The sequence below is a fragment of the Microcaecilia unicolor genome, chromosome 6 (genome assembly GCF_901765095.1).
Source record: "Microcaecilia unicolor chromosome 6, aMicUni1.1, whole genome shotgun sequence".
NCBI classification, from domain to species: domain Eukaryota; kingdom Metazoa; phylum Chordata; class Amphibia; order Gymnophiona; family Siphonopidae; genus Microcaecilia; species Microcaecilia unicolor.
This window is the reverse complement of record NC_044036.1, coordinates 189404912-189430312: the sequence shown is the minus strand read 5'-3', so window position 1 is coordinate 189430312 and position 25401 is coordinate 189404912. Positions and strand designations below refer to the sequence as shown.

The 25401-nt window shown below is 49.2% G+C and overlaps 1 protein-coding gene across 1 annotated transcript in view; it reads left to right on the top strand.

The window, feature by feature from the left end:
- RBM6 (RNA binding motif protein 6) overlaps positions 1 to 25401 on the top strand; it is a 631054-nt gene that overhangs the window by 574249 nt on the left and 31404 nt on the right. The window contains 1 exon segment of the mRNA XM_030205417.1: positions 10478 to 10575. Coding sequence (XP_030061277.1) covers positions 10478 to 10575 — 98 coding nt within the window.

Here is a 25401-nt window from a genome sequence, read left to right as displayed (position 1 = left end):
AACAAATTGCTATACATTGCAAAATAAGATAGCAGATGTAAATTCTCAAAGTGGACATATTCCAAACGCTAAAATGAAAATAAAATAATTTTTTTTCTACCTTTGTTGTCTGGTGACTTTCTTTTTTCAATCATGCTGGTCCAGTATCTGATTCTGCTGCTATCTGTCCTCTTAACTCCATTTCCAGGGCTTCCTTTCCATTTATTTCTTTACTTTTCTCCTTTCTTCTTCATTTCTTGCTCTATATCCATTTCCAGCAATTTCTCCTCTCTCCCTGGGTCCTGCCCTCCCATCCATGTCCATTCTTGTCCCTCTCTGCCCTTCCCTCCTCCATCCATAGCCAGCAATCCTCCTCTCTCCCCTCCCCTCCATTTCCAGCAATTTGTCCTCTCCCTGGGCCCCCATGTCCATCCTTGTCCCTCTCTGCCCTTCCCTCCTCCATCCATAGCCAGCAATCCTCTCTCCCCTCCCCTTTCAACAATTTGTCCTCTCCCTGGGCCCTGCCCTCCCATCCATGCCTCTCTGCCCTCCCATCCATTCAGGGTCTGCCCTCCCTCTCACTCCCCATTCCATCCAGGATCTATCCCCCCCCCCTCACTGCCCCCTCTTTCGGCTCCTAGTTCCCACCTGCGGCTGCCCCTAGTTCCAGATCCATTGATTCTCCCATCCACCCCTGCCCCAGGCATGACCCCATTCTCCCTCCTGCTCACTTTTCAGACCCCAGTTCCAGCTCCATGCCCCTTCTCCCATCTGTCTCCCACCCAGTCCCTTCTGCCCATCCGAGTCCCCCTCACCCCATCTGTCTCCCACCCAGTCCCTTCTGCTATCCAAGTGCCCCCCACCCTCACCTCATCTGTCTCCCACCCAGTCCCTTCTGCCCATCCGAGTCCCCCTCACCCCATCTGTCTCCCACCCAGTCCCTTCTGCCCATCCGAGTCCCCCTCACCCCATCTGGCTCCCACCCAGTCCCTTCTGCCCATCCGAGTCCCCCTCACCCCATCTGTCTCCCACCCAGTACCTTCTGCCCATCCGAGTCCCCCTCACCCCATCTGGCTCCCACCCAGTCCCTTCTGCCCATCCGAGTCCCCCTCACCCCATCTGTCTCCCACTCAGTCTCTTCTGCTATCCGAGTCCTCCCCCACCTTCACGGTCACCCCATCTATCCCCCACCCTCACCCTGCCTCGTCTTCTCCCTGCCACCCGTCTTTAAAAAGAAATTGCCGACGCGATAGCGAGCGCAGCACCTCGTGTGCAAGTAAAAGAAGCGAATCCGATCATCTCATTGGGCCTTCCTTCACTGTCCCGCCCTAGAGGAAATAGGAAGTTACGTCAGAGGAGGGCGGGACAGTGAGGGAAGGCCCAATGAGATGATCAGATCCGCTTCTTTTACTTGCACACAAGGTGCTGCGCTCGCTCGGCAAATAAATTTAAAGGGCTGGTGCGGGAGGGGGGGGGGTGCCAGGATGAAGAGCAGCGGGAGCGGCGGCACCCCCCTCTCTGGTGCCAAAAGATTTAAAGTCCTCGGCGGGGCGAGGGTAAGCACCGCGGCGGCGCCCTCCAGAGGTGGGCGCCCCCCTGCGGCGCTTACCTCGCTTACCGCATCGGCACGGCCCTGCGTGCAGCAGAATTTTGAATTCTTCCAGGGACTTAGTTGAGCCCTCTTGGTACTTAACTTGCTGCTGCACACACTAGTAGAGGCACTGTTTGTGCTGCTTGAAGATGCCACATTAAACTTACCTTAAAGACTTCATTCTTTGTGGCTATATATTCAGTAAAGAGAATTTCAGAGTTTCAGGCCATTCTTGGTGATATCTATTGAGAAGGTGATATTTCAGCTAGTTTCTTCCTAAGGTGGGTGTCCTGGTTTCATCTCAGTCAGTCTATTTCTTTACCAGTGTTTCACAGGACCTCCAGAAATTGAGAATCCAACCAGCTTCATCAGCAGATCCTAAAGAGGTTATTGCAGTGTTATTTGAAGACAATGGAAGAGTTTTATTTATTTATTTATTTATTGCATTTGTATCCCACATTTTCCCACCTCTTTGCAGGCTTAATGTGGCTTACATTACATCATGAATAGTGGAAGAACATAAGAAAATAGATATTTAGTATTGCAGGATCTTGGGTAACATGATAATGATAGAGCATGATAATAGTATAGCAAGCAAATATCATAGGGCTGTTCTGGATGTATGTGTAGGAGTTCATATTTGTTGATCTTTCTGGTATACCTTGTTAAAGAGATGAGTCTTCAATAGTTTGCGGAAGTTAGTTAGTTTGTAGATTGTTTTTAGATTGCACGGCAGCGCGTTCCAGAATTGTGTGCTCAAGTAGGAAAAGGTTGACGCATTAATTTGTACCTTAGACCTTTGCAGTTGGGGAAGTGAAGAGGAATGTGCGAGATGATTTGGTAGCGTTCCTGGTGGTAGGTCTATCAGGTCTGACATGTAGGCTGGGGCATCTCCGTGAATGATTTTGTGAACTAGGGTACATATTTTGAACGTGATGCGTTCTTTGAGTGGTAGCCAGTGTAGTTTTTCTCGTAAGGGTTGAGCACTCTCATATTTAGTTTTGCCGAATATGAGTCTAGCTGCTGTGTTCTGGGCTGTCTGAAATTTCTTGATTATTTGCTCTTTGCAGCCAGCATAGAGTGCATTACAGTAGTCTAGATGGCTGAGTACCATTGATTGTACCAGGTTACGGAAGAAAGGTCTTACTCTTTTTAGTTTCCACATTGAGTGGAACATCTTCTTGGTTGTGTTTTTCACGTGATTCTCCAGTGTTAGGTGACGATCAATGGTAACTCCAAGAATATTTAGGGTGTCCGAAATTGGAAGTTTCAGTGTTGGTGTGTTAACGGTGGTGAATTTGTTCGTGTTATGTTGAGAGGTGAGTATTAGGCATTGGGGTTTTTTCTGCATTGAGTTTTAACTGGAATGCGTCTGCCCATGAATGCATAATATGTAGACTCTGGTTGATGTCATTGGAGATTTCCTTTAAATCTTGTTTAAACGGGATGTAGATCGTTACGTCGTCTGCATATATGTATGGGTTGAGGTTTTGGTTTGATAGTAGTTTGGCCAAGGGTATCATCATTAAGTTGAATAAGGTCGGTGAGAGGAGGGATCCTTGTGGAACTCCACTTTCAGGTGGCCGATGTGGTCGAATTGGATGTTACTTAGTATGATCGTGTGGTTAGGAATCCCTTGAACCAATTGAGAACATTGCCTCCAATTCCGAAGTACTCTAGGATATGTAGTACTATTCCATGGTCAACCATGTCGAAGGTGCTGGACATGTCAAATTGTAGTAGTATGTTCTTGCCAGGTGCGATCAATTGTTTGAATTTAGTCATAAGGGTGACTAGTACTGTTTCAGTACTGTGGTTAGACCGAAATCCTGACTGGGAGTCATGGAGTATTGAGAATTTGTTTAAATAATTTGTGAGTTGTTTGGTCACCATTCCTTCCTTTAGTTTGGTTATTAAGGGAATGGATGCTACTGGTCTGTAGTTGGTTAGTTCACTAGCACTTTTCTTTGCGTCTTTGGGCATGGGGTGAGTAGTATGTTTCCTTTCTCCTTCAGGAAGATTCCGTTTTGTAACATGTAGTTCAAATGATCCGTTAGGTCTGTTATAAGTTGTTGAGGGGCAGAAGTCATAAGGTTGTTTGGGCAAATGTCTAGTTTGCAATGAGATCTGGCGAATCTTTTGAGCGTTTGGGAGATGAGATCCTCCGATAGTATCTCGAAGTTGGTCCAGGTTCTGTGTGCTGGGTATATACCAGGGTCTGGATCTAAACAGTCAAGGCGATTGGTGTAATTGATGGTGCTGACAGGTATTTTGAGTCGTAGTTTTACGATCTTCTCGTTGAAGTATTTCGCGAGATTGTCTGCTCCTGGTGTATCTGAGCTGTTGATTGTGACTGGTGTGATATCTAGTAGTTGATTCACGAGTTGGAAGAGAATATGTGTGTCCTTGTAGTTTGGTCCAATTTTGGTTTTGTAATATAATCTTTTAGTTTGTCTTATGGTATATTTTCTTTGAAGTTGTTTCCAGGTGTTAAGTGTGGGGTCATCTTTCTTTTTATTCCACGCACACGTTCTAACCTTCTAACTTGTGTTTTAAGTTTTTTTCAGTTCTTCGTTGAACCACGGTTTTGAGTTCTTTTTGTGTGAGGTTCTGGTTTGAGTTGGGGCAATATTGTCTAGTATTAATCTGCATCTATCATTGATCTGAAAGATTATTTGTACTTTCAGCTTCACTCTTAAGTAAATAAGTAATGCCACACTGGGAAAAGACCAAGGGTCCATCGAGCCCAGCATCCTGTCCACGACAGCGGCCAATCCAGGCCAAGGGCACCTGGCAAGCTTCCCAAATGTACAAACATTCTATACATGTTATTCCTGGAATTGTGAATTTTTCCGAAGTCCATTTAGAAGTGATTTATGGACTTGTCTAACCCCTTTTTAAACTCTGCCAAAATAACCGCCTTCACCACGTTCTCACGAATTCCAGAGTTTAATTATGCGTTGGGTGAAGAAACATTTTCTCCAATTTGTTTTAAATTTACTACACTGTAGTTTCATCGCATGCCCCCTAGTCCTAGTATTTTTGGAAAGCGTGAACAGACGCTTCACATCCACCTGTTCCAATACACTCATTATTTTATATACCTCTATCATGTCTCCCCTCAGCCGTCTCTTCTCCAAGCTGAAAAGCCCTAGCCTCCTTAGTCTTTCTTCATAGGGAAGTTGTCCCATCCCCGCTTTCATTTTCGTCGCCCTTCACTGCACCTTTTCCAATTCTACTATATCTTTCTTGAGATGCAGCGACCAGAATTGAACACAGTACTCAAGGTGCGGTCGCACCATGGAGCGATACAACGGCATTATAACATCCTCACACCTGTTTTCCATACCTTTCCTAATAATACCCAACATTCTATTCGCTTTCCTAGCCGCAGCAGCACACTGAGCAGAAGGTTTCAGTGTATTTTCGACGACTACACCCAGATCCCTTTCTTGGTCCGTAACTCCTAACGTGGAACCTTGCATGACGTAGCTATAATTCGGGTTCTTTTTTCCCACATGCATCACCTTGCACTTGCTCACATTAAACGTCATCTGCCATTTAGCCGCCCAGTCTCCCAGTATCATATGGCCCTTCTGTAACTTTTCACAATCCTTTCATGAGTTAACGACTTTGAATAACTTTGTGTCATCAGCAAATTTAACTACCTTGCTAGTTACTCCCATCTCTAAATCATTTATAAATATATTAAAAAGCAGCGGTCCTAACACAGACCCCTGAGGAACCCCACTAGCTACCCTTCTCCATTGTGAATACTGCCCATTTAACCCCACTCTCTGTTTCCTATCCTTCAACCAATTTTCAATCCACAATAGGACATTTCCTCCTATCCCATGACCCTCCAATTTCCTCTGTAGCCTTTCATGAGGTACCTTGTCAAACGCCTTTTGAAAATCCAGATACATAATATCAACCGGCTCCCCTTTGTCCACATGTTTGTTTACTCCTTCAAAGAATTGAAATTGGTCAGGCAAGATTTCCCCACACAAAAGCCGTGTTGACTTGGTCTCAGTAATCCATGTCCTTGGATGTGCTCTGTAATTTTGTTTTTGATAATAGCCTCTACCATTTTCCCCGGCACCGACGTCAGACTCACCAGTCTATAATTTCCCGGGTCTCCCCTGGAACCTTTTTTAAAAATCGGCGTTACATTGGCCACCCTCCAATCTTCCGGTACCACGAGGATGAATACCATCCGGTCCAGGAGATTTGCTACTCTTCAGTTTGCTGAACTGCCCCATTATGTCCTCCAGGTTTACCGTGAACTCAGTAAGTTTCTCCGACTCGTCCGCTTGAAATACCATTTCTGACACTGGTATCCCACCCAAATCTTCCTCGGTGAAGACCGAAGCAAAGAATTCATTCAATCTCTCCGCTATGTCTTTATCTTCCTTGATCGCCCCTTTTACCCCTCTGTCATCCAGCGGCCCAACCAATTCTTTTACCGGCTTCCTGCTTTTAATATACCGAAAAAAAATTTTTTGCTATGGTTTTTTTTTTTTTTTTTTGCCTCTAATGCTGTCTTTTTTTCGTAATCCCTCTTGGGCTTCTTTATCTGCGCCTTGCATTTGCTTTGACACTCCTTATGCTGCTTCTTGTTATTTTCAGACGGTTCCTTCTTCCATTTTCTGAAGGCGTTTCTTTTAGCCCTAATAGCTTCCTTTGCCTCACTTTTCAACCACGCTGGCTGTCTTTTGGACTTCCGTATTTCTTTTCTAATTCGCGGAATATGTTTGGCCTGGGCCTTCAGGATGGTATTTTTGAACAGCGTCCATGCCTGTTGTACAGTTTTTACCCTCTCAGTTGCCCCCCTAAGTTTTTTTTTAACTGTTCTTCTCATTTTATCATAGTCTCCTTTTTTAAAGTTAAACGCTAACATATTTGACTTCCTGTGTATATCATTTCTGCGTCAACCTGCTCATCCTGGCGAGTTGGACGGTAGTACACTCCTATCACCGTCCTTTTCTCTTTTATACATGGAATTTCAACCCACAATGATTCAAAGCTGTGATTTGTGTCCTCCTGAATTTCTAATCTATCTGAGTCAAGGTTCTCGTTAATATACAGTGCTACCCCTCCACCAATCCAGTCCATCCTATCACTACGATATACTTTGTACCCCGGTATGACAGTGTCCCACTGGTTATCCTCCTTCCACCAGGTCTCAGTAATGCCTATTATATCCAATTTTTCATTTAGTGCAATATATTCCAACTCTCCCATCTTATTTCTTAGACTCCTAGCATTTGCATATAGACATTTCAGAGTATGTTTGTTGTTCCTATTTGCATGATGCTTAGTACTTGACACTAATAATTTGCCATCTTTTGTCTGATCTTTGGTTGTATTTGGTTGCACCAGGCCTACCACGGTCTATTGTGCAACCTCACTATCCAGAAACCATATCTTCCCTGTTTGTGAGGTATCTTTGCAAGATACCTTATCCAGAACCATGCGCCTTTCGGCCTTCCCTCCATTTCTAGTTTAAAAGCTGCTCTATCTCCTTTTTAAATGCCGATGCCAGCAGCCTGGTCCCACCCTGGTTAAGGTGGAGCCCATCCTTTCGGAATAGGCTCCCCCTTCCCCAGAATGTTGCCCAGTTTTTAACAAATCTAAAACCCTCCTCCCTGCACCATCGTCTCATCCATGCATTGAGACTCCGGAGCTCTGCCTGTCTCTTTGGCCCTGCGCGTGGAACAGGTAGCATTTCAGAAAATGCTACCCTAGAGGATCTGGATTTGAGCTTACTACCTAAGAGCCTAAATTTGGCTTCCAGAACCTCTCTCCCACATTTTCCTATGTCATTGATACCCACATTTACCAAGACAGCCGACTCCTCCCCAGCACTATCTAAAATCCTATCTAGGTGGCGTGTGAAGTCCGCCACCTTCGCACCAGGCAGGCAAGTCACCAGGCGATCCTCACGTCCACCAGCCACCCAGCTATCTATATGCCTAATGATCGAATCACCGACTACAGCGGCTGTCCTAACCTTTCCATCCCGGGCAGCACTTGGAGACGTATCCTCGGTGCGAGAGGGGATAGTACATTCCCTGGTGGGCAGGTCCTGGCTACAGGAGTACTTCCTACTTCATGATATAAAAAACAAAAAGTGAGGAGAATGGATGAGGATACCAAAAAAATGTATTTATTCACATAAAAAATCAAAATTAAAAAATAACAAATTTGTGCATAAAATGGACCCGACACGGCCGTGTTTCGGCCCTAAGGCCTGCCTCAGGGGTCTTTGCAACCTAAATTGAATAATAAAACAAATAAAGAATATTGTTACAAATATAACATGAACATAAATATAATGAATAAAGCAAGCGACAATCGCTGAATATATGACATCAATGAATAAACAAACAGACAGAAAATTATCTGTGACTCGTTCTAATAACATGACATTTAAATGTTAAAAGTTAATTATATATGTGAAGTATTAAAAGGTGATTCTTTAAAAAAAAAATTTTTTAAAAATTTTTTGGGATTATTAAAATTTATGAATCGAGGCACATAAATAGTGCTTTGAACAATACATCAATTTATAAAAAATGACATTGTTTTTTTTTGAAAAATATGAATTATTAAATATTATGAATTATGAAGCAACATGGATAATGTTTCGGACAGTACATCAATTTGTAAAAATAAATCTATAAAAATAATTTTGTCAATTTATGAAAATAAATGATGTATTTGTACACAAAAATTGTAATTAAAAATATAGAGAATAATATATGTATATAAAGAGAAAAAATAAAGAGAAAAAATAATACATTTATAATAAGCATATGTTAATCCAAATTTTGTGTGTTTTAAGTTAATTATACCAGAAAGTAGTTTTTAATAAAGTAAATGAATTGTGAATTACCTCAGAAGATATACCTCAGAATATGTGCTCCAAGGGAAATTTCGAAACGAAGATCTCTAAGGTCTGTGTGTGTATGAAGAATGAAAGTGATATAAAAAGGGTTAATGAAATGCAGGGAAAACCAAATGCTTATATAGATTAAAGCATGTAAAATGATATTATGAAAAGGTATATATTATGATGACATATGTCTGAAAAGGCATAAAGAGACATAAATGTAAGACACCATGTTCTAGGCAGCTTACAGTTAAACATTCACAGTATAAAATAACATCATACCCAAATAAGACAGACGATAAACATCCACATATCTTCAATTAACATTTCATATTCATCATATTGTGCAGCTCCAAAGTGCCTCCCACTGTTCAAAGGTTGTCTCAAGCTCTCTTAATCATCAAATGCCTCATGAAATAACAAAGTTTTTAGTCCTTTTTTTTAAACTGTGATAGATCAACTCTGTTCAGGCGACTCATAGTTTAGACTCCCATACTTTGAAAGTCAGTTTGCAGTATTCATCCAATCTAATCACTCTAAACGATGGTACATCAACAAATTAGCCATGGTGGATCTCAAGACTCTTGCTTGTAGCTTGCCTGTACCTCAAAAGTCAATTTTTGGTATTCATCCAATCTCATCGCTCTAAATGATGGAACATTAAACAAATTAGCCATGGTGGATATCAAGGCTCTTGCCTGTAGCTGAAATAACAGTAAATCAAATTCTTCCTAACATTAAAAACTAGCAATAAAATTTTGTTAAACAATTTACTGCTTAATCTGGGAGTAATATGCATATAGCGAGGGTACCTGAAAAGCACCCAAGCTGCCTTATTTTGAGCAACCTGCAAAGATTTGTGAAAACAACCACACAAACCAAAGAGAAAACCATTGCAATAATCAAAGCAAGGGATTTTACCCACTTTACCTCATTTACTGTACCAGCGCCCAACCTGCACTCTTAGCCCTCGTTTCACCAATGCTTCCAACTACTTCCTCATTAGCACTTCCTTCTAAACAGTGCTCCTAGTTCCATTTTGACCAGTGATCTTATACCACCCGTCTGCCCACCACGTTTCCAGTACATTTCTCAGCTGTCCATTATTCATATCACCTTAGAACAAGCCTTTATCTGTAACAGTGTCTGCACCATCTTTAGCCTTAGTAGTGCATAAGCAGTAGGTTTGCAGCTTTTTCTTCAGGGCAACCTGCAGCCAATATGGATTCTTCCTTTTCTTTCCTAACATAATTTGATTATAGAGGGTGACTGAAACTGAATCTATGGCTGAATTTTCCCCTCCCATTTCAGCCGAAACCCGGATGACATGGCATCCCCCCTTCCCCCGACAAAAAGCCTTCCATTTCCCTAGTGGTCTAACCGAGGAGGAACAATCTCCAGTTGCTCCTGTCCCTGCTGTCTCCAAATTCAAAATGGCTGCCAAGACCTGAGCAGGTAGGAGCGATTCACAGTTGCTCTGCATATGCGGACTGTGACCTTCAGCGGCAGTCTCAGCAGCCATTTTGAATGTGGAGACAGCAGGAGCAACCGGAGTGTTGCTCTTTCCCTGGTTAGGCTACTAGACTACTATGACTTCTAAGGTAGGCCACAAGAGGACAGTGGGCGGCTTTTTGTCAGGGCTTTGGCCAGGGGTTTCGCTTTCTGTCAGGTAATAGGAGGGCAACAGTTTTGTTTGGGGGTGGGGTGGAGTTTGTTTCAGCAGAAAATGATTGGCACTGTCAGCCAAAACTGAAGCATGGCCGCATCCAGACTTCAAGCCGATTTCAGCACTGAAACTGAAATTCAGTCAGCCTCTATTCAGTTGTTGTGCCGCCCCCCATGATACATTATGTTGAACACCCTATTTGATCCCCTCCTCAACAGCACTTCTGCCCATTATTCATTGCCCCTTAGAATAGGGAACCAGTCTGTATTTGCTGTCTCTTGGGCATGTTGAAAGAAGCATTTGGAATTTTTGTTTTCTGTTCTAATAATTTTTTTTTCCTTGAAAGGTGGAATGCAAAGAGCAGGGAGCTGAGAGGAAAGGGAAGTCTATGACTTTGGTTTCTCCTGAGAGGAAAAGACTGAAACACACCAAAGATGCATCAGGGTAAGCAGATACTCTCATTTTATTCTGGCCTAGTTTCAGGAGGGAGGATTCTGTGCATCAGTTTCTAGGAATCCTCAAGATACTAGTACCACTAATGGGTAACTAATGGGCAGCTAGAAGTCAAATAGCCAAAGTGTCTGTGGGCTGTTTGAAGTTTCTTGATGTTCTGTTCTGTGCAGCCGGCGTAGAGTGCGTTGCAATAGTCCAGGTGGCTTAGCACCATTGACTGTACCAAGTTGCGAAAGATAGATCTCCGGAAGAAAAGTTTTACTCTTTTAAGTTTCCACATGGAGTGGAACATTTTCTTAGCTGTGTTCTTCACGTGATTTTCAAGTGTGAGATTTCGGTCAAGGGTGACTCCAAGAATTTTCAGACGGGAAGGGAAATGTTTGGTGTGGTTATGGTAGAGAATTTATTTGTGTTGTGTTGTGAGGTATAAGGCATTGTGTTTTTTCTGCATTGAGTTTTAACTGAAATGCATCCGCCCAGGAGTGCATTATTTGGAGGCTTTGGTTGATCTCATTGGCGATTTCCTTAGGGTCATGTTTAAACGGAATGTATATCGTGACGACGTCTGCATATATGTATGGGTTCAGGTTTTTGTTGGCTAGTAGCTTGGCTAAGGGTATCATCATCAGGTTAAAGAGGGTTGGTGAGAGATCCTTGGGGGACTCCACATTCCGGTGTCCATGGGGCTGATGTGGCTTCTTTAGTTGTTACCTGGTATGATCTTGAGGTCAGGAAGCCTCTAAACCAATTAAGTTACCTCCAATTCCAAAGTATTCTAGGATGTGTAGTAATATTCCATGGTCTACCATATCAAAGGCACTGGACATGTCGAATTGTAAGAGAAGTATGTTGTTGCCAGTTGCAATTGCTTGTTTGAATTTGTTCATTAAGGTTACTAGTACTGTTTCAGTGCTGTGGTTCGACCTGAAGCCTGATTGGGATTCGTGAAGGATTGATTATTTGTTTAGGTAGTTAGTGAGCTGTTTCGTCACTACGCCCTCCATAAGTTTGGTTATTAGCGGAAATCCCCAAAGACGGATACTACGATTCGGGACACTCACCTGGAATAATCACCCGAGTGCCCGGACATCCCGCCATTCGTGAACCTCCCAGCGCTGAAGCTGAGTAGCAAAGCGATAGCGAGGATGGAACCACCCCGTTAGGTTATCCATCGAAAAGCGCAAAAAACCTCTGGCCCGTGATCCAGCCCATCAGCACTGAAGACAGCAGCACTGGAGGGAACAGAGCGGAGAGCGCGGTGGGACTGCTGGAGCCTGGGGGTCGACCGTGTATTCTCTCCAGCCTCGTGGTTTGCGGCAGCGCGGCCACGACGTGCTGTGACAGCGGACGCGCGGGCAGGGCTTCCCGCCAACCCTTCTCGCTTGCCCTCTCTCCCACGCTTGCTGTTCCGGCGCGGGTGGGCGTGCGGGTGGCCCGGGGCCGATCCTGGTTGTCTGCTGCCGCGTGGCTGCGGCCTATCCCCATCGCCGTCGCCCATCCGGCGGCCCGCGCTGGTCGTGCCCCAGGGTCCTGTGCGTTGCAGCCGTGCTCCCTGCCGGAACGGCCTGGACGCGGACTGTAGACCACGGGACTGGGATCCATCCTGCGGTGGTGTCGGGGTGTGACTTGCGCGGCCGGCCGACAGGAGCAGGACAGGAGCTGCGAGGAGGCAGAGTCCAGCAGCCCCAGCGTGTTCCGGCCTGCCCATCCGGCGACCTATGTGACCGGGCTACAGGGACAGAGGCCGAGGGGAGGCAGAGTTCCACTGGCACTGGCCTATTCCAGTCTGCCAACCCAGCCTTTCCAGTCCATCTCTTCCAGCCACCCAATCCAGTTTCTCCCTGTTGTTCCAGTCCACCTGATCCAGCGTCTTCCTCCGTCCTCCAGTCCGCATGATCCGGCTTCTTCCAGCTTGCTCCAGTCCACCTGATCCAGCTTCCTCCTGCCTGCTCCAGTCCGCATGATCCGGTTTCCTCCAGCCTGCTCCAGTCCTCTTGATCCAGCTTCTTCCAGCTTGTTCCAGCCCGCCTGATCCAGCTTCTTCCTGCCTGCCCCAGTCCGCATGTTCCGGCTTCTTCCTGCCTGCTCCAGTTCGCCTGACCCAGCTTCTTCCTGCCTGCTCCAATCCGCCTGATCCAGCTTCTTCCTGCGTGCTCCAGTCCGCCTGACCTGGCTTCTTCCTGCCTGCTCCAGTCCGCCTGACCCAGCTTCTTCCTGCTTGCTCCAGTCCGCCTGACCCAGCTTCTTCCTGCTTGCTCCAGTCCGCCTGATCCGGCTTCTTCCTGCTTGCTCCAGTCCGCCTGATCCGGCTTCTTCCTGCTTGCTCCAGTCCGCCTGATCCAGCTTCTTCCTGCCTGTTCCAGTTCGCCTGACCCAGCTTCTTCCTGCTTGCTCCAGTCTGCCTGATCCAACTTGTCCCAGTCCACCTGATCCAGCTTGTTCCAGTCCGCCCGATCCGGCTCTCCCTGCTTGCTCCAGTTCGCCTGATCCAGCCAACTTGTTCCAGTCCGCCGATCCAGCCTCTTCCTGCTTGCTCCAGTCCGCCTGATCCAGCTTGTTCCAGTCCGCCTGTTCCAGCTTCTCCCTGCTTGCTCCAGTCATCCTGCTCCACCTTGTTACAGTCCGCCTGATCCAGCCTCCCTGCTTGCTCCTGACCTCCTGCTCCAGCCAGCTTGCTCCAGACTGCCTGACTCAGCCTGCTCCCGACTGCCTGACCCAGCCTGTTCCAGCTTCTCCCTGATTGCTCCAGTCATCCTGCTCCACCTTGTTCCAGTCCGCCTGATCCAGCCTACCTGCTTGCTGCTGACCTCCTGCTCCAGCCAGCTTGCTCCAGACTGCCTGACTCAGCCTGCTCCAGACTGCCTGATTCAGCCTGTTCCAGCCCATCTGCATCAGCTTATTCTAGATTGTCTAGCCTGTTCCAGTTTGTCTGCTTCAGCTTGTGTAGTCCGCCAGCTCCTGCTTCAAACCATTCCAGCTTGTTCCAGCACTACTGCCGTGCCCTCCACCCCACTCACCGCCTGTTACCCAATCCACCCCGAAACCTGTCCGCACTCACCTGCTCCTTCCTGCCTGATACCCAATCCACCTGCTCCTGCCACTCAACCTGCCCACTAGCCATTCACCTGACAGAATACCACCTCCCAGCCCATCTCCCCACCAGCTCATCACTCCCTTCCCCGACTGATCACCCTCACCACCTGCCTGTCTCCCAGCCCACCGACCTGCCCTGTGAACACCTCAGTCACTACCCATGGCCCCCATCCACATCCTATTCCTTCCCCTGTCCCTCCCCAATCTTTTCCCCCTCCAACCGCCATCTACCATACGATCTCACTACCCATCCCTGTCCTCTTCCGTCCTTCTCGCTACTCCAATACCCTACCTACCCCTGTCCCCCACCACCTCACCATCCCTACTGTCTTCCTCCTCCTTCCTAGCTCTCAACCTTCAACACCTCCTTCCTGCCATGAACCCTTCCCCTTTCTTCCTAAGCGCATCCCGTCTTCGTCGCCTTCGTCAACCTTCCTCTCCCACCCTTCTCCGCACTGTCTTGCTCCTTCTCCTGCTATCCGCGGGAGACATCAATCCCAACCCAGGTCCCCGTTACTTGTCCTCGCCCTCACCTCATCTAAGCAACCGTTCCCACGATAGCTCCAATCTCATCTCTATCCCCCTCCTCCCCCCCTCCTCCCTCCCCTTCTCGTGCGCCCTGTGGAACGCCCACTCCATCTGCAACAAACTTCCCTTTACCCACGATCTCTTCATCTCCCATTCCCTTCAACCGCTTGCCCTAACTGAAACCTGGCTCACCCCGACAATTCTGCCTCAATCGCAGCCCTATGCCACGGTGGATATCTTTTCTCCCATTCGCCCCGCCCAGCTGGCCGCGGTGGCGGCGTCGGGCTACTACTTTCGCCCTCCTGCAGTTTTCAACCTCTCCCCCTACCTCAGTCTCACTGCTTCTCATCCTTTGAAGTTCACTCCATCCGTCTATTCCACCCACTGCCACTCAGAGTTGCAGTCATTTACCGCCCCCCCGATAAATCCCTCCATTCCTTCCTTACCGACTTCGATGCCTGGCTCTCCGTTTTTCTCGAGCCCTCATCCCCATCCCTCATTCTTGGTGACTTCAATATTCACACTGATAACCCATCCGACTCATATGTTTCTCAGTTCCTCACTCTTACCTCCTCCTTCAACCTCCAACTGAGCCCCACCACCCCTACTCATAAATCTGGCCACTGTCTTGATCTCGTCCTCTCTTCCACTTGCTCTCCCTCCAATTTCTGCGTTTCAACTCTTCCTCTCTCTGACCATCACCTAATCACATTCACACTTCAGCACCCTCCCCCTCAATCTCGCCCCACACTAACTACTACGTCCAGAAATTTCCAGGCTGTTGACCCCCCCACCTTATCCTCTTGTATCTCTGACCTCCTCCCTTCCATCTTGTCCTCCAAATCTGTTGACAAAACTGTCTCCACTTACAATGCCACTCTCTCCTCTGCTCTTGACACCCTTGCGCCGCCCATCTCCCGTCCCACAAGGCGTACCAATCCCCAGCCCTGGCTGACCCCTTGCACCCGATACCTTTGCTCCTGCGCCCGTTTGGCTGAACGCCACTGGAGGAAATCTCGCGCCCATAATGACTTCATTCATTTCAAATTCATGCTATCCTCCTTCCAATCCTCCCTATTCCTCGCTAAACAGGACTATTATACCCAATTGACTAATTTCCTCAGCTCTAACCCTCGTCGTCTCTTTGCCGCTCCCACTCCCCCCTCACTTTCTCCGCAATCTCTGGCCGACTACTTCCGTGACAAGGTCCAGAAGATCAACCTTGAATTCACCACTAAACCTTCTCCTCCTCCTATAACCCACTCTCTCAACCAACCTACCCAGGCCTCCTTCTCCTCTTTTCCTGCTATCACCGAAGAGGAAACCGCCCATCTCCTCTCCTCCTCGAAATCCACCACCTGTTCCTCAGACCCCATCCCCACCAACTTACTTAACACCGTCACTCCTACTATCACCCCCACCATCTGTCATATCCTCAACCTCTGTCTCTCCACTGCAACTGTCCCAGACACCTTCAAACATGCCGTGGTTACACCACTCCTCAAAAAACCATCACTTGACCCTACCTGTCCCTCCAACTACCGCCCCATTTCCCTCCTACCCTTCCTCTCCAAGATACTTGAACGCGCCATTCACAGCCGCTGCATTGATTTCCTCTCCTCTCATGCCATCCTCGATCCGCTTCAATCTGGCTTTCGCCCCCTACACTCGACAGAAACAGCATTATCTAAAGTCTGCAATGACCTGTTCCTCGCCAAATCTAAAGGTCACTATTCAATCCTCATCCTCCTCGACCTATCCGCCGCTTTTGACACTGTCAATCACAACCTACTTCTCGACACTGTCCTCCTTTGGGTTTCATGGCTCTGTCCTCTCCTGGTTCTCCTCTTATCTCTCCCATCGTACCTTCAGAGTGCACTCTCATGGCTCATCCTCCTCCCCTATCCCGCTCTCTGTTGGAGTTCCCCAGGGTTCTGTCCTTGGGCCCCTTCTTTTTTCAATCTACACCTCTTCCTTAGGCTCCCTAATCTCTTCTCATGGTTTCCACTATCATCTTTATGCTGACGACACCCAGCTTTATCTCTCCACACCAGAAATCACTGCGGAAACCCAGGCCAAAGTACTGGCCTGCCTATCCGACATTGCTGCCTGGATGTCCAACCGTCACCTGAAACTAAACATGGCCAAGACGGAACTTATTGTGTTCCCACCCAAACCCACTTCTCCTCTCCCTTCACTCTCTATCTCAATTGATAACACCCTCATCGTCCCTGTCTCATCTGCCCGCAACCTTGGTGTCATCTTCGACTCCTCCCTCTCCTTCTCTGCGCATATCCAGCAGATAGCCAAGACCTGTCGCTTCTTCCTCTATAACATTAGCAAAATTCGCCCCCTCCTCTCCGAGCACACCACTCGAACTCTCATCCACTCTCTCATTACCTCTCGCCTTGACTACTGCAACCTACTCCTCACCGGCCTCCCACTTAGCCATCTATCCCCCCTTCAGTCCATCCAGAACTCGGCCGCACGTCTTATCTTCCGCCTCAACCGATATACTCATATCACCCCTCTCCTCAAGTCACTTCACTGGCTTCCGATCAGATACCGCATACAGTTCAAGCTTCTCCTACTCACCTACAAATGCACTCGATCTGCAGCCCCTCCTTATCTCTCTACTCTCATCTCCCCTTATGTCCCCACCCGTAACCTCCGCTCTCTTGACAAATCCCTCCTTTCAGTACCCTTCTCCACCACCGCCAACTCTAGGCTTCGCCCTTTCTGCCTCGCTTCACCCCATGCTTGGAACAAACTCCCTGAGCCCATACGCCGGGCCCCCTCCCTACCCATCTTCAAATCATTGCTCAAAGCCCACCTCTTCAATGTCGCCTTCGGCACCTAATCACTACACCTTTTCTCAGGAAATCTAAACTACCCCAACTTGACATTTCGTCCTTTAGATTGTAAGCTCTTCTGAGCAGGGACTGTCCTTATTTGTTAATTTGTACAGCGCTGCGTAACCCTAGTAGTGCTCTAGAAATGTTTAGTAGTAGTACTGGGCGATAGTTGGTTAAGTCGTTTGTGCTTTTGTTTGCATCCTTAGGTAGGGGAGTAAGTAAAATATTTCCTTTGTCCTTTGGAAAGAGTCCATTTTGTAGCATGTAATTCAGGTGGCTCATGGTCTAATTTGAATTGCTGAGGGGCGGATCTTATAAGGTTAATGTGAATAAATGCAAAGTGATTCGTATGGAAAAGAGGAACCTGAATTATAGTTATGTGATGCAAGTTTCCACATTAGGTGTCCCTGACTAGGAAAGGAATTTAGGTGTCATCATTAATGGTATGTTGAAACCCTCTGCTCTGTGTGCGGCAGCAGAAGCTAAGAAAGCAAATAGAATGTTAGGCATTATAAAGTCCTCATTGTTGTTTTCCATTTCTTTCCTAATAATACCTTTGTATCACTCCATGGTGCATCTGCACCTCGAATACCGTGTGCAATTCTAGTCACCGCATCTCAAAAAAGATATAGTGGAATTAGAAAAGGTACAGAGAAGGGCGACAAAAATGATAAAGAGGATGGGATGACTTCCTTATGAGGAAAGGCTAAAGCAGCTATGACTCTTCAGCTTGGAGAAAAGAGGGCTGAGGGGAGGTATGATAAAGGTCTGTAAAATAATGAGTGGAGTGGAACGGGTAGACGTGAATCACTTGTTTACTCTTTCCAAAAACACTAGGACTAGAGGGCACGCAATGAAGCTACAAAGTAAATTTAAAACAAATCAGAGAAAATATTTCTTCACTCAGTGTGTACTTAAACTCTGGAATTCGCTGCCAGAGAATGTAGTAAAAGCAGTTAACTTAGTGAGGTTTAAAAAGGTTTGGATAACTTCCTAAAAGAAAAGTCCATAAGCCATTATTAAGATGGAGAAAATCCACTGCTTATTTCTAGGATAAGCAGCTTAAAATGTATTGTTCTTTCTCCGAGGACAAGCAGGCTGCTTGTTCTCACGACTGGGTTGACGTCCACGGCAGCCCCCACCAACCGGAAGAAAACTTCGCGGGCGGTCCCGCACGCAGGGCACGCCCACTGTGCATGCGCGGCCGTCTTCCCGCCCGTGCGCGACCGTTCCCGCTCAGTCTTTTCTTTTCCGCGCTGGAGAGAGCCGTGTTCGTCTCTCTGTCAGCCCCGGAAACCGGATCGCGCTTTCGCCGTGAATTTTCTATTTTTCCCTTTTCGTTGTTCTCCGTTTTTCTATTTAGTTTTAAAAAAAAACAAAAAACGCTGAACTTTGTTTTCCCTCGTCTCTTAGCGGGGTGTCGCGTTACGGCCTTGTGGCCGCGCGGTCGATTTATTTTCGAGGTGTGAATTTTACCGCCACCATCGACGACTTTGACTTCGCCGACGTGATTTTTCCGTCGATGTCCTCGAAGGTCCCGAGTGGATTTAAAAAGTGTGGTCGGTGCGGCAGGCATATCTCGCAGACCGACACTCACGCTTGGTGCCTCCAGTGCCTCGGGCCGGAGCACGATACCAAGACGTGTACTTTGTGTCTCGGTCTCCGAAACGGACACAGGTAGCGAGGCAAGTTCTACGGGACCGTCTTTTTTGAACTTGCGCCGGCCCCTCGATGTCGACTTCGACGGCATCGGTATCGATGGCCGGTTCTTCGGTACCGGTATCGATGTCCACGAAATCGGCACCGATGGCATCGACCCCAGGAGCACAGGTCCCGTCGGCCCGCCGGTCCCCCGGTGAAGGCAGGGGTGAGAGGCCGCGTGGGCAATCGGCCCCGGTCACTCCCTCTACCCAGGGCCCTCGGGACCGAACCCTGTCGGACCCGAGGCCGAGGGGGATCGACTTCCTCCTCCTCAGTTCCACCAAGCGCCGATGACGGGCACCGCAAAAAGGCGAAGAAGCACCGTCATCGGTTGCCCACGATGCATCTGGCTTCCAGCGCCGGGGATGAGTCGATGCCGAGGAAGCGGCAGCGTCGAGAGGAGAGGTCCCCCTCTGTAGTAGAGGTACCGCCACGTCAGGGCGCCAGCACTTCGGTGCAGTCTCCTGGACCCGAACAGCTTCTGGCACCGACGCCTCTACCGGCCCCCTCGCCTTTCCCGACAGCGGGCCTGGACGAATGCCTCCGAGCCATCCTTCCGGGGATTCTGGAAGGGCTGATGCGCCAGACTGTGCCGGCGCCGGGGGTGCTTGCGCCCTTGGCGCCGTTGACTGTGGCGCCGGCGCCACTTGCGATGTCGGTCTCGACCGCCACGCAGGTGGAGTCCCCGTCGATGGAGGGAGCTTCATCCCCGCCGGCGCGGGAGTCCACCACTCGATGACACCACCGAGGCCTCGGTGCCTCGACGTCGAGCCGGGCCCGGTTGAGGACTGAGCTGCACGAGCTCAGTCCGAGGAAGAGGCCTCGTGGGGGGAGGATGAGGACCCCAGATATTTCTCCTCAGAGGAGTCTGTGGGCCTTCCCTCCGACCCCACTCCTTCACCAGAGAGAAAGCTCTCGCAACCTGAGAGCCTCTCCTTTGCCTCCTTCGTCAGGGATATGTCTATTTGCATTCCCTTTCCCGTGGTCTCTGTGGATGAGCCGAGGGCTGAGATGCTCGAGGTCCTCGACTATCCATCACCACCTAGAGAGTCCTCCACGGTGCCGTTGCACAATGTCCTCAAAGAGACACTGCTTCGGAACTGGTTGAGACCACTATCTAATCCCACCATCCCCAAGAAAGCAGAGTCCCAATACAGAATCCACTCGGACCCAGAGTTAATGCGGCCCCAATTGCCTCATGACTCGGCGCTCGTGGACTCTGCTCTCAAGAGGGCACGGAGTTCGAGGGATACCGCCTCGGCACCCCCGGGGCGGGAGTCTGGCACTCTGGACTCATTTGGGAGGAAGGCCTACCAATCTTCCATGCTCGTGACCCGCATCCACATGCGGAATAATGTGAAGCAACTGGCGGACCTGGTTGACAAGCTCCCCCCGGAGCAGTCCAGGCCTTTTCAGGAGGTGGTCAGGCAGCTGAAGGCGTGCAGAAAGTTCCTGTCCAGGGGTATATATGACACCTGTGACGTGGCTTCTCGTGCTGCGGCCCAAGGGATAGTGATGCGCAGGCTCTCATGGCTGCGTGCCTCTGACCTGGACAACCGCACCCAGCAGAGACTGGCCGACGTCCCTTGCCGGGGGGATAATATTTTTGGCGAGAAGGTCGAGCAGCTGGTGGACCAACTGCATCAGCAGGAAACCGCCCTCGACAAGCTCTCCCACCGGGCGCCTTCAGCATCCACCTCAGCAGGTGGACGTTTTCCCGGGCCCGGCAGGCTGCACCCTACCCCTATACCAAGCGTAGGTACACCCAGCCAGCCCGAAGGCCTCGTCAGGCACAGGGACAGTCCCAGCGCGCTCGTTCCCGTCAACAGCGTGCGCCTAAGCAGCCCCCGGCGCCTCCACAGCAAAAACCGGGGACGGGTTTTTGACTGGATCCATGGGAACATAGCTGCCCTCAAAGTGTCCGTACCGGATGATCTGCCGGTCGGAGGGAGGTTAAAATTTTTTCACCAAAGGTAGCCTCTTATAACCTCCGACCAGTGGGTTCTCCAAATAGTGCGGTGCGGATACGCCTCCCTGCCACCAAATTGTCCTCCGGGAGCGCAATCCTTCAGCTCCCAGCACAAGCGGGTACTTGCAGAGGAACTCTCCGCCCTTCTCAGCGCCAATGCGGTCGAGCCCGTGCCACCCGGGCAGGAAGGGCAGGGATTCTATTCCAGGTACTTTCTTGTGGAAAAGAAAACAGGGGGGATGCGCCCCATCCTAGACCTGAGAGGCCTGAACAAATACCTGGTCAAAGAGAAGTTCAGGATGCTTTCCTTGGGCACCCTTCTGCCAATGATTCAGAAAAACGATTGGCTATGTTCCCTGGATTTAAAGGACGCATACACTCGCATCCCGATACTGCCAGCTCACAGACAGTATCTCAGATTCCACCTGGGCACACGGTACTTTCAGTATTGTGTGCTGCCCTTTGGACTCGCCTCTGCCCCACGGGTGTTCATGAAGTGCCTCGTGGTGGTCGTGGCGTATCTACTCAAGCTGGGAGTGCACGTGTTCCCATATCTCGATGATTGGCTGGTCAAGAACACCTCGGAGGCAGGAGCTCTCCGGTCCATGCAGTGCACTATTCACCTCCCGGAGCTGCTGGGGTTTGTGATAAATTACCCAAAGTCCCATCTCCAGCCAGTCCAATCTCTGGAATTCATAGGAGCTCTGCTGAATTCTCAGACGGCTCAGGCCTTTCTTCCCGAAGCGAGGGCCCACAACCTCCTGTCCCTCGCTTCCCAGACCAGAGCATCTCAGCAGGTCACAGCTCGGCAGATGTTGAGACTCCTAGGTCATATGGCCTCTACAGTTCATGTGACTCCCATGGCTCATCTTCACATGAGATCTGCTCAATGGACCCTAGCTTCCCAGTGGTACCAGGCCACCGGGAATCTAGAAGATGTCATCCGCCTCTCCACCAGTTGCCGCACTTCACTGCACTGGTGGACCATTCGGACCAATTTGACCCTGGGACGCCCATTCCAAATTCCACAGCCCACGAAAGTGCTAACGACGGATGCATCTCGCCTGGGGTGGGGAGCTCATGTCGATGGGCTTCACACCCAAGGACTGTGGTCTCTCCAGGAATAGGATCTTCAGATCAACCTGGAGCTCCGAGCGGTCTGGAACGCACTGAAGGCTTTCAGAGATCGGCTGTCCTGTCAAATTATCCAAATTCGGACAGACAATCAGGTTGCAATGTATTACATCAACAAGCAGGGGGGCACCGGATCTCGCCCCCTGTGTCAGGAAGCCGTCGGGATGTGGCGTTGGGCTTGCCAGTTCGGCATGCTTCTCCAAGCCACATACCTGGCAGGTGTAAACAACAGCCTGGCCGACAGACTGAGCAGAGTCATGCAACCGCACGAGTGGTCGCTCCATTCCAGAGTGGTACGCAAGATCTTCCGAGAGTGGGGCACTCCCTCGGTGGACCTTTTTCGTCTCTCAGACCAACCACAAGCTGCCTTTGTTCTGTTCCATACTTCAGGCACACGGCAGACTAGCGTCGGATACCTTTCTCCGCCATTGGGGACCGGCCTCCTGTATGGTTATCCTCCCATACCTTTGGTGGGGAAGACCTTGCTGAAGCTCAAGCAAGACCACGGCACCATGATTCTGATAGCACCTTTTTGGCCCCGTCAGATCTGGTTCCCTCTACTTCTGGAGTTGTCCTCCGAAGAACCGTGGAGATTGGAGTGTTTTCCACCCTCATTTCGCAGAACGACGGAGCGCTTCTGCACCCCATCCTCCAGTCTCTGGCTCTCACGGCCTGGATGTTGAGGGCGTAGACTTCGCTTCGTTGGGTCTGTCTGAGGGTGTCTCCCGTGTCTTGCTTGCCTCTAGGAAGGATTCCACTAAAAAGAGTTACTTTTTCAAGTGGAGGAGGTTTGTCGTTTGGTGTGAGAGCAAGGCCCTAGAACCTCGTTCTTGTCCTGCACAGAACCTGCTTGAATACCTTCTGCACTTATCAGAGTCTGGTCTCAAGACCAACTCAGTAAGGAATCACCTTAGTGCGATTAGTGCTTACCCTCTTCGTGTAGAGGGTAAAGACATCTCTGGAGAGCCTTTAGTCGTTCGATTCATGAGAGGCTTGCTTTTGTCAAGGCCCCCTGTCAAGCCTCCTGCAGTGTCATGGGATCTCAACGTTGTCCTCACTCAGCTGATGAAACCTCCTTTTGAGCCACTGAATTCCTGCCATCTGAAGTACTTGACCTGGAAGGTCATTTTCTTGGTGGCAGTTACTTCAGCTCGTAGGGTCAGTGAGCTTCAAGCCCTGGTAGCTCATGCTCCGTATACTAAGTTTCATCATAACAGAGTAGTACTCCGCACTCACCCTAAGTTCCTGCCGAAGGTGGTATCGGAGTTCCATCTTAACCAGTCAATTGTCTTGCCAACATTCTTTCCCAGACCGCATACCCGCCCTGCTGAACGTCAGTTGCACACATTGGACTGCAAGCGAGTGTTGGCCTTCTATCTGGAGCGGACACAGCCCCACAGACAGTCCGCCCAATTGTTTGTTTCTTTCGACCCCAATAGGAATGGGGTCGCTGTCGGGAAACGCACCATCTCAAATTGGCTAGCAGATTGTATTTCCTTCACTTATGCCCAGGCTGGGCTGACTCTTGAGGGTCATGTCACGGCTCATAGTGTCAGAGCCATGGAAGCGTCGGTGGCTCACTTGAAGTCAGCCACTATTGAAGAGATTTGCAAGGCTGCGACGTGGTCATCAGTCCACACATTCACATCACATTACTGCCTCCAGCAGGATACCCGACGCGACAGTCGGTTCGGGCAGTCGGTGCTGCAGAATCTGTTTGGGGTTTAAATCAAACTCCACCCTCCAGGACCCGAATTTATTCTGGTTAGGCTGCACTCTCAGTTAGTTGTTCTTCGTAGGTCAATTTCTGTTATGCCCTCGCCGTTGCGAGGTTAAATTGACCTGGGTTCTTGTTTTGAGTGAGCCTGAGAGCTAGGGATACCCCAGTCGTGAGAACAAGCAGCCTGCTTGTCCTCGGAGAAAGCGAATGATACATACCTGTAGCAGGTGTTCTCCGAGGACAGCAGGCTGATTGTTCTCACCTACCCTCCCTCCTCCCCTTTGGAGTTAGGTTTTTACTCATTTTGCTTGTCATTCAACTGAGCGGGAGCGGTCGCGCACGGGCGGGAAGACGGCCGCGCATGCGCGGTGGGCGTGCCCTGCGTGCGGGACCGCCCGCAAAGTTTTGTTCCGGTTGGTGGGGGCTGCCGTGGACGTCAACCCAGTCGTGAGAACAATCAGCCTGCTGTCCTCGGAGAACACCTGCTACAGGTATGTATCATTCGCTATTTTGGGATCTTGCCAGGTACTTGTGACCTGGATTGGCCACTGTTGGAAACAAGATGCTGGGCTTGATGGACCTTTAGCCAGTATGACAAAGATTATGTTCTTATGCTATGTAAATAAAAAAACATATTGATACCATCTCTTCTGGCTCCTGCTGGGTGCCTTCTTTATCAGTCTCCTTATCTAGGAGGCCCTTGGCAAGTCCAGAAGGGGTGCCTACTACTCTGAGGCATAGGTATGCCATCTCCTCTCTCCATCCTGCTCAGGCTCAGCCCTAAGCATGCTCCTCCCATCAACAGCGTGCACCTAAAGCCCCTGTTGCTCCCCAGTCAAAGCAGGAGACATACTTTTGACTGGCTCCAGTAGAGCATAGCCGCTGTCAAAATGTCCGTCCTGGACAACTTGCAGGTTGTGGGAAGGCTGAAGTTTTCCATGAAAAGTGGCTCCTTATAACCTCCCACCATTGGGTTCTCCAAATAGTCTCAGATATGCCCTAAATTGGTATCAGAAACCTCCAAATTGCCCACCGAGAACTCATTTCTTCATCTCTCAGTATGAGCAGGTATTTGCAGAGGAACTCTCAGCCCTTCTAAAGCCCCATGTGGTTGAGCCCATTCCACCAGGGGAAGAAAGGCAGGGATTCTATTCCAGGTACTTCTTTCTGCATAAGAAGACAAGGGGGATGCATCCTAGACCTAAAGGCCCTGAGCAAATTCAGAATGTTTTCCTTGGGCACCTCTTTGTACTTAATGGATGCATATACACACATCCTGATACTTCCAGCCTACCGAAAGTATCTATGACTTCGGCTGGGAACACTTCACTTCCAGTACTGTGTGTTGCCATTTGACCTCATGTCAGCTCCCGGAGTCTTTACCAAATGTCTATCTTGAGTCACAGCATCGCTACACAGACTGGAAGTCCATGTGTTCCCTTAACTCGAAGATTGACTGGTGAAGAGCATGTTGGAGGATTGTGCTTGGAAGTCCATGCAGAGAACTATTTGGGTGCTCAAGCTACTAGGGTTTGTTTTAAACTACCCCAAATCCCATCTTCACCCAGCCCAGCAATTGGAATTCATCGGAGCCCTGCTTGATACATAGAAGGTTCGAGCCTTCCTCCCAGGGCCAAGAGCAAACACTCTAGTCACACTGGCTTCTTAGGTTCGAGCCTCTCAGTAGGTCACGGCTTGGCAGACGTTGAGGTTATTGGGCCACATATTGTCCACAGTTTGTGACACCCATGACATGCTTTCAAGTGAGATCTTCCCAGTAGTCCCTAGCCTCTCAGTGGTGCCAAGCCACAGGAGGT